Source organism: Hibiscus syriacus, unplaced genomic scaffold (assembly GCF_006381635.1).
Source record: "Hibiscus syriacus cultivar Baekdansim isolate YM2019G1 unplaced genomic scaffold, ASM638163v2 tig00109987_pilon, whole genome shotgun sequence".
NCBI lineage: Eukaryota > Viridiplantae > Streptophyta > Magnoliopsida > Malvales > Malvaceae > Hibiscus > Hibiscus syriacus.
The window spans coordinates 1,187,499-1,206,811 of NW_024062550.1; the positions used below are offsets into that span (position 1 = coordinate 1,187,499).

Genomic DNA, 19,313 nt, shown 5'->3' on the forward strand with positions numbered 1-19,313 from the left:
GAATGGAGAAGTGGAGAGGTTTAAAGCTTGTCTTGTTGCTAAAGGATACACTCAAAGAGAAGGGGTTGATTATGTTGAGACCTTATCACCTGTGGCAAAGATTGTCACTGTTAGAACAGTTCTGGCTCTTGCTTCTATTCATAAATGGCCTCTTTTTCAGATGGATGTCTATAATGCTTTCCTCCAAGGTGATTTAGTTGAGGAGGTATACATGTCCCTACCTGAGGGTTTTTGTAGTCAGGGGGAGACCAGGGTATGCAGACTGCAAAAATCCTTGTATGGATTGAAGCAGTCTTCAAGGCAGTGGAACATGAAACTAACAGAGGCTCTTCTGATGGAAAGATATTCTCAAAACAAGTTTGACTACTCATTAAGTCACAAGGAAGCAAAATAGTCATAATGCTCATATATGTGGATGATCTTTTGATAACTGGAAATGACAATGAATTGATTGAAGAACTCAAAGGAATTCTGAATAGAAGCTTCAAAATGAAAGATCTTGGTGAACTAAGGTATTTTCTTGGCTTAGAAATATTAAGATCATAAAAGGGAATAGTTATAAGTCAAAGGAAGTATGCATTGGAGTTAACTGAAGAAACTAGACTGGGGGTGCAAGGCCTGCTGCAACTCCCTTGGAACAAAATAAGAGGTTGGCTTTAGAACATGAGCTATTAAAGGACAAGACAAGTTATCAAAGGTTTATTGGGAAGTTAATTTACCTCACCAACACAAGGCCTAATATTGCTTATTCAGTACAATTGCTGAGTCAATTCATGCAGAAACCAAGGAAATTACACTTGGATACAGCTTTGAGGGTGGTCAGGTATATCAAAAGCAGTCCAGGTCAAGGAGTGTTGTTGAGTACAGAAAGTCAATGCCAACTTCAAGCCTTTTGTGATTTAGATTGGGCAACTTGCGCAATGACTAGAAGGTCAGTAACAAGTTTTTGTGTGAAACTGGGGTACTCTTTGCTATCTTGGAAGTCCAAGAAACAAATACAATTGCAAGGTCATCTGCAGAGGCAGAGTATCGTTGACTGTTACAGAAATAGTGTGGTTAACAGGTTTGTTTAATGAACTTGGGTTTAAAAACACAGGACCATCAAAATTGATGTGTGATAACAATGCAACTTTTCAAATAGCAACAAATCCAGTTTTCCATGAAAGAACAAAGCACATTGAAATTAATTGCCATTTTGTTCGAGAAAAAAATTCAAGAAGGAATAATTGAAACAGAGTATATGAAGACAACAGACCAGCAGATAGACATTCTAACAAAAGCCTTGGGAGTTCAACAACATGAATATTTGAGTTCCAAGTTGGGGTTAATCAACATCTTTAACCACCAACTTGAGGGGGAGTGTTAGTTTTCGGTTATTTAGTTAGTTAGGCTATTAATAATCAGTTAGGTTGATGTTATTAATTAGTTAGATTGTTAGTTAGGCTAGTAACTGCTGGTGGGCTGTATATAAGGATTTAATTTTGTAAACTTTGTTTTATGATGAATAAAATAGTTGGAGCATGTTTTCTATAAATATGCCTTTTTAACATATTAGAATCGAATTCGAGTCAACCAAAAACCCGACCTAACATATACTCATCCCTAATTCATGCCATGAGAGTTTTCAAAACCGTAATCTACCACTGATCTTCATCCCCCCGGGAACCCGTAGTTTGAAGGTATTAATTTCTGTAACTATATCCATGAACATATTACATATATATGTATACAGTATGGCCCTCTTGTAGGACTAGGAGCCCTCAATAGCCTGCCCTAACCTGTATATTGTTGTGAGTAATAGCACATATAATTGACCATATATAAAGTTATTGCTTTAGCCCTACACTCCCATTTACCTATATATTCTCTTGTGAGATTAATATATTTCCAGTGACCTTTACCTATAGGCTTTATTTTTTGAAAAATGGCAGCAACAAAGTACTTTCAAACCAAAGGCTTTCTCATCTTCTTTTTAGCTTCACTCATCGTCAAATTTCATCACTTTCGGGATAGCCACCAGTGGCCTTTTTGCAGTTTTCGGGCTACGTTGATCTCGATAGAAGAACTGTCAATAATCTAACATTTCTCAAAAAGCCTCCCATAATCAATATGACCTCTAACAATCCTGTGTGATATATCAAAATCAAATTCATCGTCGTCTGACTATATCTACTTAGTCTATCAATCAACAAGTAACTATTATAACCTTACGACTGACACACACTAATTAATATGACCTCTGATAATTCTATGTGATCTGACATAATTAAATTTATCGTCATTTGATCATATCTATCAAATTTATCAGTCAACATACAACCATTATAACCTTACGACTGACACGCACAACTTAGAGTTTCTATATAATTACTTGAGTATGACCGAGAGACGAGATGCGACTTTAATGAAATCACTCTAGCTTAATTCTTCTTTACCATACTTCTTCATGAAGACAAAATATTTTAACATCTGTCAATAGTCGATTTCCATCCGTCGTAATTCTTCGTTTAAATTAAAAGGATAAATCACTAATATACCTAGCAATATATTTAGTCTCATCAACGATATATATTTTGATGTTATATCGAAGAGTAAAAAAAGAAGAAAACCCTATTCTCCCTACATTCTCTTTTTGTAAACAATATGATGATGATGATGATGTGGGGTTGCATGTAGGGCTTAAAACGAGTTGAGTGGAATTCGAGTATTGCTGAGTTTTAACTTGATTCGAAAATTCACGAGTTTGAAAATTTTAAGCTCGACTCGAATTCGAAATCATAAACTAAAGCTCGTAAAAGCTCGAAAAAATTCGAAATAAAAAACAATCTTAAACTTAACTCGATTAAAACCTCAAACTCAAACTTAAACCTTAAATACATGAAAAACCTTATATTGCATTTTTTTAGAAAAGTGAAAACATAAATGTTAATATTATTAATATTTTTTAAATAAAATCTTAATAAATTATATTTTTGAGCTGCTCAAGAGCTTTTCGAGTCGAGTATCAAGTAGTTTGTTTCGACTCGTTAAGAACTCGAGTCGAGCTCAAGCTAAAATCTAGTCCATTCGAGTCGAGTATTTATGATAGTTTTGATCAAATTGATCTCGAGTAGCTTACGATTTGTCTCGTTTCATTTACGGTCCTAGTTGCACAAGCTGTTTTGCTCACCTAGAAATGGAGGAAGAGTTCAAACTAGTATTTTCATTGGAAAATTTTTACCTAATGAAGCATTAAGGAGAATCAAGTAATTAAACAATTTCCAAAATTATTGTTTTGAATAAATGAACCTTTTTAATATTTATCTTTTAATTCCAAAACAGATTTTGCAAAAAAAATATTCTATTTGAGGAAAAAAATATTTCACCTTTGGGTTAAAATATTTGTAAGCCCACAAAGAGCTTGACCAGTTCGGACATTCACGCTACTCACATCGTGCACATTTACGAACCAACAAATGGTTCCACATTTTCTCAACAACGTTTGGATCAATTTCTCATTCAAAACTCAAAATTATCGAATTTTCCCAACAATACAATATTAACACTGGTACTTTATATATTTAATTAGAACTTCTTAAAACTTAAGAACTAATTTGGAATTTGGGGGTGTCTGGTGATATTTAAGGGTGTAAATAAATAGATCGTTCGATGAAATATTTGTGAATCGTTTCTATAATGTTCGATTATTAAGCTAAATAAACGAGCATAAACAAAATTTATATGTTCCTTTAATAAATGATGAACGATCACGAACAAAGGTTAATAAACGAGTTCGTTTATAAACTCGCTTACTCTGTACTCATTTTCTTTATATATTTTTACATTTTGGATATTAGTGAGGTATAGATTAAATTGAACACATGGTGAACTTTGAAGTTCAAATTGTGAAGTTTAAGGAGTTTAAAAACGAGTGATATATTTCATCGTTTTTCTTTGGCTTGCAAATAAAAGAGTAAAAAGAGAGTGCATGGAGAACAGATGTACGAATATGTTTGTGAACGTTAAACGAATATGTTTGTGAATACTAAAAAGATGATTATAAAACCTTAAAAATTAAACAAACGAACACAAACACAATATTAAAAGTTTATATCTACGTCCGAATGTATCGAATTCGATATCGTATGAAAGTGGCGTCAAGTTTATAACAATGTCAATGAAACGAAATCCAATTTCTTCATGGTTTGCAGAAGCAAACATTCTGTTCCAGGAATCACCTGCTGGAGTTGGATTCTCCTACACGAATACAAGCTCCGATCTTAGAGACTCCGGCGACAACGGGACAGGTATTTCAATGTCTCATCATCGACGTGTGTATATATACCAGTCAATCCCAATGATATTAGTTTATTTATGACACTGCTCGGGATGCACTTATCTGTTTCTCATCAGATGGATGTCTAGATTTGCGGCCTACAGGCACCGAGAATTCTACATCACCGGAGAAAGTTATGCAAGTAAATGACGGTCGCCGACGTGTTTTCGATCATTTTACTTAACTTGTTGTGCAAGTTATCGTCGATGTTTGTACAGGGCATTATGTTCCTCAGTTGACCAAGAGAATCCATGATTATAATGAAGCTCACTCGAATCCAATCATCGATCTTAAAGGATTCATGGTAAGCAAATCAAACACATACATAATTTATCCGAAACAATCGACCGAAAAGCTCGAACATTGTTTGACCATATGCATGTAAGAAATGTTGTGACAGACAATTACTATGACAGCATTGGAACTGTTACATATTGGTGGAACCATTCCATGATATCAGATAAAACATACAAATCCATCATGAAGTACTGCAATTTCACAGCACAGACAAGGTCTGCAAAATGTGTTGCTGCTGCAAATTATGCCATTAACCACGAGTTCGGCAACGTCGATCACTACAACATTTATACTCCATCATGTCCGGCGTTAACAAACGATTCGAAACGACACATAAGGCTCAAAAGTAATCTCTTGCATCGACGGATCTCGGGTTACGATCCGTGTACCGAAAACTATGCAGAGAAATACTATAATAGACCAGATGTGCAGAAGGCTATGAGACTGCTTGCAGGTATTTTTTTCTAGGTACTTTATTGATTAACTTGATGACGCACGTTGTTTTCACGTTAAAATATTTTTTTTCTCAAATAATAAATAAAAGAAATTAAATGTAGTAAAAGAGAAGTAAAGATCGATTTCACATACACTAAGGAAACTTCCTAATTTATGCTTGATTTAACTTCTGAGCCAAGAAGTGAATGAAGTAATGTTTAAGTAAACGAGGGGTTTATAGATGAAGGGAATGACATAAAAGTAAGAAAGTGATGCAGATCATAAAGAATAAAAAGAAGTAAATTTAAAGGAAGTAAGATTGGAAATTCAATTGATATAAATTAGCCTTTGGCTTTTGATTTGACTAAGTTTACTCAGATCATCGAAAGAGGTATTTACTTCGAGATTCATGTCAGTTACTTGTTTACAAGACCAATCATTGTGACTATGTTTTTGTATACCGAAAACTCAAGTGCAACTTTTGATTTCGGTTTTGGAAATGGATTTAATCAACTTCAATGTTGTAGATCAAAATCGATTAAGTTTGTAAAAGATCGACTCTGATTATGTTGTTTCAATAATAACTGATTCCGATATCAATTTTCGCTTAGCAAACAATTTTGTTAAATGTGTTCCAGGAAGTCAAATGTGCTTTCAATAAGCCGATTCTTCCTCCCACATAATTAACCATAACAACATCCTGACCAACGTCAATATTTAGTTTTGAAAATTGCTTTGATTTTGAAATAAGCGCAAAAAACTAAGAAATGTATATGAAGTTGTTTAAGTGCTTTTCAATTATCACGTTGGAAATGAGTCATCGGTTTAGCCATCACCTTGAAAGAAAATTAGGTAAGCATGGCGAAAGTCATACTTAGTATTTTTAAAATAAAAGCTTTAAAAGTAACAAAGTAAAAATTAAAAAGAGAACTTTATAAAAACAAAGAGAGAAAAGATCGCAATGATCTAAAAGACAAAAGAAGAATTTGATGAATGAAATGATTGATTTAGACTTAATCGAAGGGGTATTTATAGTCTTCTAAAAACCCTAAAATAAGCTAAAAATGCAAAAATAATTGTTTGAATTTAAAATCTAAAAAATAAAAAGATAAATCCTAAAAATTTGAATTTAAAATGTTTGAAATACTATAGTCATTCGTCCACCTTCTGGAAGCAACTGACTGAACCTTCTGGAAGTTGTTGACTGAATCTTCTAGAAACTGTTGACTCGCTGCCACATCAACATTTTATGCCCGAATTCATGACCACTCTTCCAACATTGATTCTTGAACAAAAAATACACTATTCCAACATTGATTCCTGAACAAAAAATACAGTTTTTAGTCATTTTAAGCATATTTTCCAGAAGTCATTTCTCTGCATAAAAATCATGGAAAAAACTCATATCAACAATAATAATAAGTAAACGAGGAGTATTTAAACATAAAATGTTGCATAAAATAAACACTCGTCACTTGAACTCTATTTTAATTGTGAAATGGGTTGGGTTTTTTCTTTCGTCATTGGAATGTGACGTTATAAAGAACTGGAAAGACTCTGCAAGTTCAATGCTACCAATATACAAAGAGCTGACTAAGAATATGGGTTTTCAGGTGAGTTTTTAAAAGGAATAATACTAAAAAATAAGCCTCTAATGTTTGATTAAATAGTCATTTTGACCCTCAACATTTTATTTTAGGACAAAAGACTCCTAACATTTTACTAAATAGTCATTTCAACCTTTTTTTGGAATTATTTTGGCTCCAACGTTTCGTTTTAGGGCAAAAAGTCTCATATTTTGTCGTATAGACTGTTTGTTGACCAACGATTTTCATCCACGAGGGACTAATTACTGTTGTTGTTGATGCGGCGGAGACCCAGATTCAGTTGTACCAGTGACAGCCATCAGTTTTGCCCTTAGCCATCACAATAACCATATCAAAACTCCATGGTATTCTGGCAAGCAGGTAATGAAATCTCACACAAATGTAATTCACAAAACCCTTTTTTCCCTAAAAAATATTCCCATTTTGCATTTCTGGAAATGTGTTAGGTTGGAGGATGGACTGAAGTTTATGATTCTTTTGAGTTAGGATTGGTTGTGGTTTTACATAAAGACTGAATTACATTTCTGGAAATGTGTTAGGTTGCATTTTGTATTTCTACCATTAGTTTGTACGCAACCATCAAGGCTAAACCAGGCGCCAGTCAAGAGATCATCATTGCTTCAATCCCCTAACCGAGCTCCACCAGTGTGGCACTCGCACAGACTCAACCTGGACAACCATTTGTGCTTTCTTCACCGTCTCGTAGAGGTTTTGCATGTTTCCAAGGATTCCTGCCTAAAACCAAATTACTAGGAGAGAAGCATTAGTTTCAAAGGAGGAAGAGAGCCAACCATGGAACATTCTTCAACTATCGTGTGCGACCGTGAGTGATGATGAAGCTCGTGCAACAGTCGATCAATATCGCCACTTCGAAACAGATAGTGATTATGAAACATTGTAAATATATGATAAGACATAGAACTAGAGCCATAGTCTCTCTCTAATGCATATAAAGAACACAACGAACCGTAGCATATTGAGTTAAGACTACCATAATTTTGCAGACAGCCTCACCGTATACGTTTCACACACGGATACAAAAGTGGCCTATTTCTGATTTTATCTTTACCATGGAGAAAGCAAGCATCCGATGTGCATGGAGTGCGGATATAGCTTATCTAAGGCATGACAAAACAAAGACCACATATGGTATCCACATTGATCTACCCAATTACCAAGATCAAATGCTAGCAATATGTTTCGCCATTTTCGTCCGAACAGACCACATATGGTATAGACATTGGAACTAACATCCGGTACACATCGAAAACGAATGTAATGTTACCTTGGAAGGTGCGTCATCACCCTCCTCATATACTTTACAAGTGTTTTGGTCAATCAATCCACCATAGTTTCCATGTTCAAACCTTCCCATAAGACCACACGCGTCAAAACAAGCATTCAACATTCAACCAAAAACCAGACGGTTCAAAGACTCATTCCTAATAAAATTCAAACTCGACTACTTAACTTTATCAATTTCAAACTTCAAACTGTCATAGTTATGGTTAAAGGTTAATAAACTCGATTCGACTTAATTTATCTCGATCAAATACTCATTCCTAATGATGTCCCTCCATATAACCTATGAAGTTTACTGGTGTATTCACCAAATTTTTATGGTCAAACTTTTTATACAACCCTATCTCAGAATCTCTCTTCTCATTTCCCACCAAATCAAAAAAACCAATACTAAACAGTGATAATAAGCACTCCCAAAGTGTCATCAATGGTGGAAATGGCCAACTTGCTTTTACCCATTGCTTTAAACAGTTCAACAGAAGAAAGCAAACAATTAGAGCAACATAAAGTACACTCTTTTTCAACCCTTTTTGGTCCTCCACTACAAACCTTTTGACATAATTCGAAAGCCATTGCTTCCGCTTTCACATGTAAGCCTGGGTTTTGGAACTGCAGAATAATACTAATAATAATACAGTAATATGCATAATTCATGTGCTTTGTATCTCTTTTTTTTAATCGGTTCTAATTTATTTTAGGGTAAATCACGCGTTTAGTATCTGATAGTACTAAACTATCAGTTTTGATTCGTTTAGTATTTAAATTTTTAATATTTTTCAAAATTATACTTAAAATTTAGTTTTTGTTTCATTTTAGTATTCGCAGTTAAAAACTTTAGTGTTTGTTTCATTTTAGTACACCATTCAAAATTTAACATTAAGTTTTGAAAATATTAAAAGTTTAAGTACTAAAACAGACTAAAATTAATAGTTTATGCATTAAAAACGTTAGTTTTAAACTGTGGATACTAAAATGAAATGAAAACTAAACTTTAGTTATAATTTTGAAAAAATTAAAAGTTTAAATACTAAAACAGAACAAAACTGATAACTTAGGTATTAAATTCATAGTTAACCCTTCTTTTTAAGCTATTCAAAGGGCTCTCTCTAAACAGAAGATTTCTGCTGATTTTCACCATCATCGGTGTTCATTGTGGTACACCACCATTAATTTGCCATGAATGAGTCCAAATCATGATAGCTTGTAGATAGAAGGGTTGAAATTGAAGCATTCTTTCAAAAACAAAGGCAATGGCAAGTTGGGAAATGAACAAGCAATGGGACCATGAATACTGTGAAATGAAAAATAATAACTTTCTTCATTGAAGCCTTAAATTTTTGCTGCTCTCTCTCTCTCTGTTCAAGGGCTTTACCTTTTCCTTTTCTCTCTCTTTCATGAAACAAAACAAAAGACCAAGAAAATCAAAGAAGAGTAGCACCTAACTCTCTTTCTTGAATGACCCAAAAAAGTTGATGTAATGAAGAAAAACAAGAAAGGAACCAAAGAGGAGAAGATGGGGGGAATGCCTTCAAATGCCATCCAACCAAAAAACCCACCTTTAGGAAGAAAAACTAATTTAAAAACGTTTATCCCTGAAATACCCTTTCTGCAACAACGACAACAAAAAAAGTCAATCTTCATCACTGTCTCTCGGCTCTTTGAATGGAAAATAACATGTTTTTTCACCGAGTTATGTGGGCTTCGTTGGGTTTTTCTCTTTGTCTTGGTCAGAGTTTTTCAGAGGCTAAACAGCAAAACGAGAACCTTCCTATCTCTCTCCCCCTTTGCCTTATTCATATTCTTTTCTGTTAGTTCTTTCCCCATATCTCTCTCTTTCTTCCTTTTAGATCAAAGACTCTTCCTTTTTATTCCTATTTTCTCTCTTTCTTCTTCACATTTCCTTATTTTGGCCTTTCGGGGTTCTTTTTCTCAATCTCACCATTTTGATCCGAAAACATGAAGAAGATGAAAGGGGTTGGTGTTGCTATGGAGAACTCTCCATATGGTGCGTATGAGGACCAAAGGAGGTTCAAGCACCAGAGCCTTATGCAAGACTTTGAAGACTTGCACAGGGTAACCTTTTTTCCCCCAGGCTTTTAGATTTGGTGTTGGATTATGTCAGATTTATCAGATCCATAGGGGGTTTTCTTGGTGTGTGTTCTTGTTTCTTCAATCTTCAAGATTGGTTGATTTAAGATGACATGTTGATTTTTTGGATCTTCTCTTGTTCCCTTTTGATCCATTGATATGTACTTGTCTTCATTTCATTGCCATGTTTGATGATAAAATTGATGATTGATTATGTCCTTTGTATTTTTTCCAGGAAACAGAAGCCATGAGAAAGAAATTGATGATGATGAAAGAGCGAAAATTAACCCTGTTGGCCGAAGTTCGGTATGTTACCCCTCCATTACAATTTAGGGTTCATATAGCTTTAGAATCACAATTATCGACATAAAGATGATGTTTTGGTTTCCGAGTTTTGACCATGTTTCGATCTTAGGTTTTTGAGACGGAGGCACAAGTTCTTGATGCAGAACCGATCTTCAAACGCCGTTCCAGGCCGAAACTTTGTGCAGCCACGGAGTACGGTGGCTAGAAGTAAATCGAATGTGATGGACAATAAATTAACGGGGAAGGAACATCGTATGCGACGTCTGGATACGCAATGTCTGGCTACGGGATTTGATCTGAACCAGAAGGGAAAGACAGGTAATGAAAAGGAAACTGCTTTCATTCATCCTTGTATGATGTTTGATCTAAACCAGAAGCAGCATAGAAACATCTATGGGAAGGAGGAAGCTGTTTTACAGAGTTCTTCACCGATTCTCGACTTAAACCAGAGAGAAAGGCTTTACAGTAGGAAGGAGGCTACTTCTCGAACCATGACACCAGTTTTCGATTTAAACCAGATTTCGGTAATCTACTTCTAACTACAAGAAGTTAATTTCGTTACAATTTCCATTCTAACATGGTCTCAATTACCTTCCATTGCAGAGAGAGGAGGAAGAACTCCAGGCAATGGACAATTCAATGAAAATAGGGGAATTCAAGAAAAGTTCAATCCGAATTGCAGGTGAAGAGCAGCACAATGATATTAAAATATCAGCCTGCAGGAACACCGGAAACGGACCAAACAACAGAGTCAGGAAAAGAAAGATCTCATGGCAAGATCAGGTAGCATTGAGGGTTTAAAAAATTCTTGTAATAGAAGTTCGTAGTTGGAGGGGTTGTGGACTAAGTGAGTTTAGCTTGCCAACCTCCCCTTCTTTTAACTGTTATATGTTCTCCTTTCCACCTTTTGTAAAGAAAAATATATAGTTGGCATGTATAAAATTGCTTGCTTGCAATTATAAATGGTGCGAACCCGTTCCATCATGGTAGTACTTGAAATGGGTATTTGCAGTAGGCAGGAAGTTGTCACTTTCGACTAGAATGCGACCACAAACACTCGATATTCTCGATGGTTTCGGTGGGTCTGAAACCAAGGTCCTGAAACAGATGCGAACACCAAATGGTGCCACGGTGAGGTTAGTTCAAATGTCACAAAAAGATCTTGTCTGTTAGGTTATGTATCAATTCATGCACCCTCCTGGATCAGATAATGATGCAGCAATATCAAACTAATGGCAGTTTTACTAATCTTGGGTACATTCTGGGTTTCAGCTAAAATATCAAAATCTATTTAGAAGTTTCAGATAAAGACTGCAACTTTGGGAGCTTCCAACATGTCCGGAAAGTATGTAATCTCTTACAGTAGCTTATAGTTTATATCTTTTCAGCCTTTGAAACATCCATTAGCTTCGCTTCATCAAAAACCACACGAGCGGCTTTTGGCATCGGTAGATGTTGCCTGCTCGGTGGTGGCAGTAACGAGGTCTGTTACCTTACTTTTGCCAATTTCCTGGAGTCGAGCCATGTGTTTCCTCCCTTTTTCATGGGTTACCATTACCACCTCAGAATGTGCACCAATTGAACAGATTTCACACCAAAACTTAAACTTCTTTTTGATAAGTTCTGGTGTCTTCTCCACTGAAACCACATCAGCCACTTTCGGCATCTCATCATCGGTAGAGTTTGCCTGCTCGGTGACGGTATCAGTGGAGGCAGTAGAGAGGGTAGCTGCCTTGCTTTTGCCAATTTCCAGGAGCCGATCCGTGTGCTTCCTCCCTTTTTTGTGAGTTTCCATTACCACCTCAGAATGCACACCAATTGAACAGATTTCACACCAAAATTTAAATTTCTTCATTTTGCTAACTTCTGGTGTTTTTTCCACCTCGTCCACCACAGTTGGTGCATGTTTCTTCTCAAGGGAATCTGCGATTTTCTTTTCCGTAAAACTTTCCATCTCCTCTTCTTTCTTAATCAGATGCTCATTCTTTTCGTTCTTTATCTTTTCATTATCCTCCAACTTCTCATCCGAGCATTTGAGTTTCTTTCGTGATGTTTCGGTATCGGTACTGTCATCGAAACTCTTCTCCGTTTTCTGAGCTTTTTGCATAGCTTCTTTAGCCTTGTGCTTCTTACCACCAAGGTGTTCAGCCAAAGCTTTCTCACTTGTGGCGGTGGTCAGGCAAATAGGACAACTCAACTCATTTTGTTTCACCTTCGAGCTAATCAACGGCTGAGGCGGTTCAGCGGTTTCCGCCAGAGGTGGCGTTTTCCGCTTTTCTCCGACAACACGATTAGGATCAGGCTTGGCCTGCGTACGGTACACAAAAGAAAAGAATATTTACCCAGAAAACTGTGATGCTAATCATATCTAGCAGTTCTAACATGAAGCCCTAATCTAACATATTGGCATGGTTTCTCCACTGTCGTGAGAAACTTTTCATGCAGTCAACTGAATACCAAGACCAGATGAACATGCATTGAGATCCCAAAGAAGATGATGCATACATACAATGCATGGACAAACCCGGTGAGGTATGGAGTTGCCATTCATTACTACAAGTAGGGTGAGCAAAAGTGCAAAACTCGACTTGAAAAAACTGAATTTTTCAACTCAACTAGACTTGTAATTTTATAAAATCAACTCGAACTTTTGTTAATTGACTCAATTGAATACTCACACTTAACTACATGATACCAATGCTAAGCAATGAGAGCCCCAACATAATTGTAATATGCCATGAAAAAACTGTTGCTAATGGAACAGTAACTTCATCATCAATCTATTGTATCCATGAATTCTAAAGGGGATAAACTAGTGTGAGTATAATCAAGAACGGATGTAAGATTTTATGTTCGACATACAAACTTAGAGAGTTATAATAATGAAATCAAATTATCAATAAAAAATATCTAAAACTGGCTATGAAGCTAAAGTTTGTTCAAGCTTATGCCTGCCTTTAAGCTTGGGGTTAATAGAAAAACCGTTACTTTCTGACGATGAAATAATTTATTATGTACTAATTAAAGGGCTCACCAGCTTAATCAACTTATTCTTCTCTTCCGAAGAATCCTTAACCTCAGCGTCCAAAACCTCTGTCAGCGGTGGGGGAAACACAACCGGATGCTGCAGCACTGTCGGTTGCGGAGGAGTTGGAAACGAGTTGAAACGGACATCAGGCCGCCAGCGGTGGAGGCCATGAAAATGAGGCACGAGAGGAAGCCTAGGGTCGTAAGATAAACCCGTTTCCCTAACTCGATGCAAGGCCGCCATCTCCCATTCGACCATCATCAACTCCGTCCTCACCTCCGCTTCTATGGCTCTCCGACGACCGACTTCCAACGCGATTATCTCTTCCCTGATCTGCAACTTCTCCAGTTCCACGTCCTCGGTCCGGCTTAGAATGACGTTCGACTCGGGTCGCAATGCTTGACCCGACGACGACGACGGAGTTGAAGGCGGCGGATCGTCAATCGCCCTGAACTTGAAATCCATTAAAAATATTTGAGCTTTAAAGTTTTCGACTAGCAAAGGAGTGGTCTTTTACTGATGGAAAAGATATTTGAGAATCAAAGAGGCAGAAACGCACAGAGTGAGGTTTCTTGTTGGGCAAGTATAAGGACGTGAGAGTAAAACTCCCAATCAAAATTTGACACGTATTTACTCATTAAATATTATCTATTTTACTTGCCATCTTTTACACTTTTATGAGTAGGTAGGTATTAAAGAGGAAAAAAAATTCTTTTGCAGGTACTAAAAATAGGACTGGGTTGAACATTTTGAGAAATAATTGGGTTTCCTTGATTTTAGGGCAAATTAAGTATTTAGTATCTAAACTATCATTTTTGGTATGTTTTAATACTTAAACTTATAATTTTTTCAAAATCATACCTAACGTTTACTTTTTATTTTATTTTAGTACCAACCGTTAAAAACTTAACGCGTTTAGTACCTAAACTATCAGTTTTAGTCCGTTTTAATACCTACAAATTTTTTTTTCAAAGCTTAACATTGGATTTTGAATTGGGGGACCAAAATGAAACAAAACTAATGTTTTTAACGACTAGCTACTAAAATGAAACAAAAATTAAATTTTAGGTATGATTTTGAAAAATTGAAAGTATAGGTACTAAAACGGACTAAAACTGATAGTTTAGGTATTAAACACATAATTTTCCAAATAATAAGGATAAATTATGAGTTTAGTACATAAACTATCATTTTAAATCCGTTTTAGTACCTAAACTTTCATTTTTTTCAAAATCATACTTAAAGTTTAGTTTAGTTTCATTTTAGTATCTCACCATTAAAAACTTTAATTTTTTTTTATTTTAGTACTCTATTCAAAATTTAATGTTAAGTTTTGAAAATATTGAAAGTTTAGGTACTAAATCAGACTAAAACCGATAGTTTAGATTGTAGCACCCATAATATATATACATCTCGAAGTACGAGTTAAAGATATCACATCAATATTTTATATTCAATAATTCCATATCTTTACTCAACACTCAATTCAATACAACCTCAGAAAAGTCTCATCGATCTCGAATCTTATTTGAAATCTCAAATAAAAATTCACTTTGAACTTTTTTGATCCGACATCAGTCTTCAAATATACTAAAATAAAAATAAGAAGATTCACTTACATAATGTAAAACTCTTTTAGCTTTACATATTTTTAGGATCCAATTACATAGTGTAAAACTGTAAACTTTTACACCTTTCTAGGATCATTGGATAAAAGAAAATCAAAGGCTGAGACTAACAGTAGTAAATAAGAAGATATTCACGGAAAAATAATGAGTTAATCACAACCTTTGATTTCTCTCAATCCAACGATCCTAAAAAAGTGTAAAACTTTTAGTTTTACATTGGATGTATGTGGATCGTAACCCTATAAAAATATATAATAGAAACCTATAAAAAAATTCAAATCCTCTCCCCCAAAAAGTAGAAAACAAAAGAGAAAATAATGTATACACTCCTAATGGGATGAGGGAAACAAATAATTATATTTTGATTTTATATGATGACATCGATAGTGTTTGTAGTTCAATGGTTAGGATCAGAGGCGTGGCTGAGCCTGCGCACAGTACGCGATGACGCATGGCCTCAAAAAATAGGGACCTCAAATTAGAATTTATTTATCAGTTGTTGTCATTAAAGAAAATTACGTATAGAGCAGTAATTAGATCATTGGGCCCATGACTTTGTTGATCCTAAATTTGAATCTCGTTAAGAAGCAAAATTATTTAAAAAAAACAATGCAAGTGGGTCTTCTTAGTGTAATACAACTGTAATTTTTTCCTCTTTTTGATCAAAATAGGTTCGAGATTTAAAGGTCCCTTTACAAGAATTTGCACAAGACTTCCAACAACATAACCACGGCCCTGTTTAGGATAATTGTCTTCCAAGCAATAGATTCGGGTTTGACTCTCGGCAAACGCAATATTTTAATAAAATTGAGAAAGTATTCGTTTTTTATTAACATAAAACAACATCAAAACATAGTTGGCAAATATTAATGAAACATAGCAAACAAGGAAGCTTTTTAAACGCTCAAGGCTGTAACCTTCCTAACCAAAAGCTTACCCTACATGACACTGCTATAAAATTCTACCCGATCTACTCCCTGCGCTCATACTTCCGTGCCCATATGTGTTTCCCGTTGACCCGGTACTTCGCTACGCGCCTCCCGTTCAATACCTGATCGACATTCGTGACGGAACGTAGAACCATCCTAGCAAACAATGCCTGCTCACCCCTTTGGACATTGTCCTGCATGTGCACGCTGTCGACACAAACGCCGCGTATCCTGGTGAAGACTTCCCTCATTTCGTCTTCCGAAACTGGAAAGCCCCGCGAGAAAGTCAGGAACAGGGTCCTTTCGTCCTCGGTGACGTTGTTGCAAGGGTGCCATCCCCACAGGCCTCCTATAGGGAAGTCATGGTCCATGGCTCTAGGCACTATGGTGACGTTGCCGAATAACGGGTGAGGGAAACCGGGGATGACGAGAGGCTGATTGAGGATCGCTTGTGGCGCGATCCCCATCACGTGTTGCAAGATATCGGTGAAAATCCGAGCGCAGACGGTGTTCATGAAACTCTTTATCCCGCTGATGGTACTGAATTTGTTCTGGTACAACATATGCAGAGAAACATCCTTCTCCATGATCCTTGAAGTCAGAGGCAAGTTGCCACTAGGTGGCACGGGGGGTTCCGTCAATTCGAGACAGTCCAAACACGAAACGGCTTCACCGGCTAGCGCTACCAAGACGGGATCCGACACGTTAACGCTTCTCGCGATAATGTTGGGGTAACCGGTCTCCTCGAACCAAAGCCACAGGGCCATAACTAGCATAGACTCAGCCGGATCCCTCCCGAGATTTATCACCAGCCTAGAGAATATCGATCGATCGATGGCGTGATACGCGTGGAGCTCGTCGAGGGTGATCGAGGCCATAACTAAATACGACTATGTTCGGTGTGCAGGAATGACAGATGAAAGTTGGTAAGATCTCGCCAAATACACACACCATTATATATCGACAAGGATTCTTGTAATATGGTAAGTTACAGACCTGTTTCATCAGCCATTGGTCCAATTGTAAGTGAAAAGAACTCAAGAAAAACATGAACACTTCGGTCGGGAAACCTGTTTTGCGTGTAATTCGGACCAGTTCATTGGTCCAATTGTATGATTAGGCATTGCTGGAGGCTGTTATGAACTTCCCTTGTATTCTTCTTCTTCCTTCATCATCACCTTTGAACGCCATAAATGTGCAGAGCTGGACATTGGATAATTACTAATTATAGTGATGAACAATAACATAGTTCGTAAATGTTCATGTTCATCTCTTTCGAGTTTATGATTTTCACTTGTCCGAATGAGGAAAAAACATTAACATTTATGTGATTTTATGAATGTAGTTCCAATTAATCAAACAAGTGAACAAACATTTTAAAAAAACTGATGATAATATATAGAAGTACATTATTTATCATTTCCCTAAGGGTTCACATAGAACTTTAGAGCACTCTTTTGGTGTGGGCCAAGAGAATGATGCCAAACCCTAGTAAACTCTAAATACTAAAATGTAAACTACATGTGTGTAGTATTTAAACTATAAGTTTTGGTCCGTTTTACTATCTAATTTTTTTTAAAAAAAATTGAAATCATATATAATGTGTAGTTTTTATTTCATTTTAGTACCTCGCCGTTGAAAACTTAACGGACAGGCTGACGTGACATAGCTTTTGTGGATGGATGATCAATCCGAACGGTGAACCACGAGAAAATGACGAGTCGACCAACATAGTTCAGCTCCAGGCCCATCGGATAGTGGACCATAGAGATCGGAGGATGAAGAATCAAAAAGTCCATCGTTGATTTGAGGAGACTGAGGCACTTTCCAGTGAAACGGATACTAGAATCGTGTTCAGGGGATCGAAAAGTTACGAACTTAAAAGTTTGGACTTCATCTTTCTTATGTCATATTCGGTTATGAGTTTTAAATTTATTAGGAGTACTCATCTTTCTTCTTGTAGAATTTTCCTTCCTTTTAAGTATGTTTAAGATTATATTTAGAATTTTTTTAAAAAATTACTAAAATTATATTTCTCATCATATTAGATTAACTTTGATTTGTGTAAATTTTATTTAGTTCCGTTATACCTTTAGGTATCTTATTAGAAAACGTTCTTTGAAAATTACACCTCTATTCTCTGTCATCTAAAAAACTTACACATTATAAGACTCCAAAAGTTTTGCACTATAACGCTTCCTAGATAACGACAACTCCATGATTGGATTTCTGACAACTCCACATAATTCGTTAGAGACAAACTCGACAGTTATCATCATCGTAAACTTGACATTAATCGTCCCATAGATAGGGTATTTATCCCCGTCATCTTTTCCTCTTCTTCCTCTTGTTTTACATTTCTTTCACAATTTTTTTTTAAAAAAAAGATTGCAATCTTTTATAAGGAAGATACCGACCAACAATCGTCCTCTTATCAACTGTGATTTTTTGTCCAAATGAGAAGAAATGAATTATCCGCGACTGACGAACCAAACTTAATCTCATCAATAAATTCAAACAAATTTTCGTTTTAACACATATCGTATTAATGCTAACGAACATATTTGTATAATAATATAAAGGGTAAATTAATCAAATGATCATTTAATTATGGGGTTAGTATCGATATGACACAATACTTATAATTCTGACGATATGACCACATAATTATTTAAGTGGTTTTAATGTAACTATTTGCTAATACAAAACAAACGACGTAGTTGATGTGGCTATTATTGCCTAACGACAAGTCAGAAGTCCACATCAGCTACATTATTTGTTTTGTAACGAGAAGTTACTACATTGAAATCATTTAAATAGTTATGTGGTCGTATTGCCGAAAGTGAAAGTGTTTTCTATTCGAGTAGTTCACCCTTATATTTTAGATTTTTATTTGAAAGTTATATTATAGATAATCTAATATTTTCTATCTTAGTTAACATTCATGTTAATTGATTAATTGTCTTTGATTATATAGATTCTTGAAAGAATCTTCTATACTCTCTCTGTCTCCCTATCGTTGAGATTTAAAAGATAATGTTCCGACATGAAAGAATTAAGGGAATCCAACACATGGATATGAATACGAACAACATATCTCGAAATCAATCGTATCTAGCGATTGTAGGCATGTATCATACTGAAAGAAGATCGAAGCTTTAACTTAATTTTTGTCAATTTTAAACAGGATTCGAGCATAACTAAATTGAAAAGAAGAAAAATGAGAGAAATATAAACATTTTGGCGTAAGTGACTAAAATGAGTTCAAAATGTTAATGTTTTAATTATAATTGGCATAATATTAAAATAGCCCCCAAGTTAAATAAAATGGCTATTTTGGCCTCAATTCTTTTTTTTTTGGGAGCATTTTGACTCGAA

At 35.7% G+C, this 19,313-nt stretch overlaps 4 protein-coding genes and 1 pseudogene across 4 annotated transcripts; 3 read left to right on the plus strand and 2 right to left on the minus strand.

Annotated features, from left to right (window-relative positions):
* Window positions 1–399: 399 nt before the first annotated feature.
* On the plus strand, window positions 400–1,073 carry LOC120211972 (uncharacterized mitochondrial protein AtMg00240-like). Its single transcript, XM_039210430.1, has 2 exons — window positions 400–512; window positions 617–1,073. The coding sequence occupies exons 1-2, from the start codon at window positions 400–402 to the stop codon at window positions 1,071–1,073; spliced, it is 570 nt and encodes a 189-aa protein (XP_039066361.1).
* A 3,077-nt stretch (window positions 1,074–4,150) lies between these two features.
* On the plus strand, window positions 4,151–7,169 carry LOC120211973 (annotated as a pseudogene).
* A 2,227-nt stretch (window positions 7,170–9,396) lies between these two features.
* On the plus strand, window positions 9,397–11,309 carry LOC120211901. The gene is made up of 4 exons (XM_039210376.1): window positions 9,397–10,029; window positions 10,280–10,350; window positions 10,460–10,874; window positions 10,954–11,309. Exons 1-4 carry the CDS (start codon window positions 9,913–9,915, stop codon window positions 11,149–11,151), a joined length of 801 nt encoding a protein of 266 aa, XP_039066307.1. The 5' UTR covers window positions 9,397–9,912; the 3' UTR covers window positions 11,152–11,309.
* Window positions 11,310–11,767: 458 nt separating this feature from the next.
* On the minus strand, window positions 11,768–13,843 carry LOC120211974. The gene is made up of 2 exons (XM_039210431.1): window positions 13,385–13,843; window positions 11,768–12,658 (listed from the first exon to the last, which is right to left on the minus strand). The coding sequence occupies exons 1-2, from the start codon at window positions 13,841–13,843 to the stop codon at window positions 11,768–11,770; spliced, it is 1,350 nt and encodes a 449-aa protein (XP_039066362.1).
* Window positions 13,844–15,976: 2,133 nt separating this feature from the next.
* Window positions 15,977–16,813, minus strand: LOC120211943. Its single transcript, XM_039210411.1, has one exon. The coding sequence runs from the start codon at window positions 16,811–16,813 to the stop codon at window positions 15,977–15,979; it is 837 nt and encodes a 278-aa protein (XP_039066342.1).
* Between the last annotated feature and the right edge of the window lie 2,500 nt (window positions 16,814–19,313).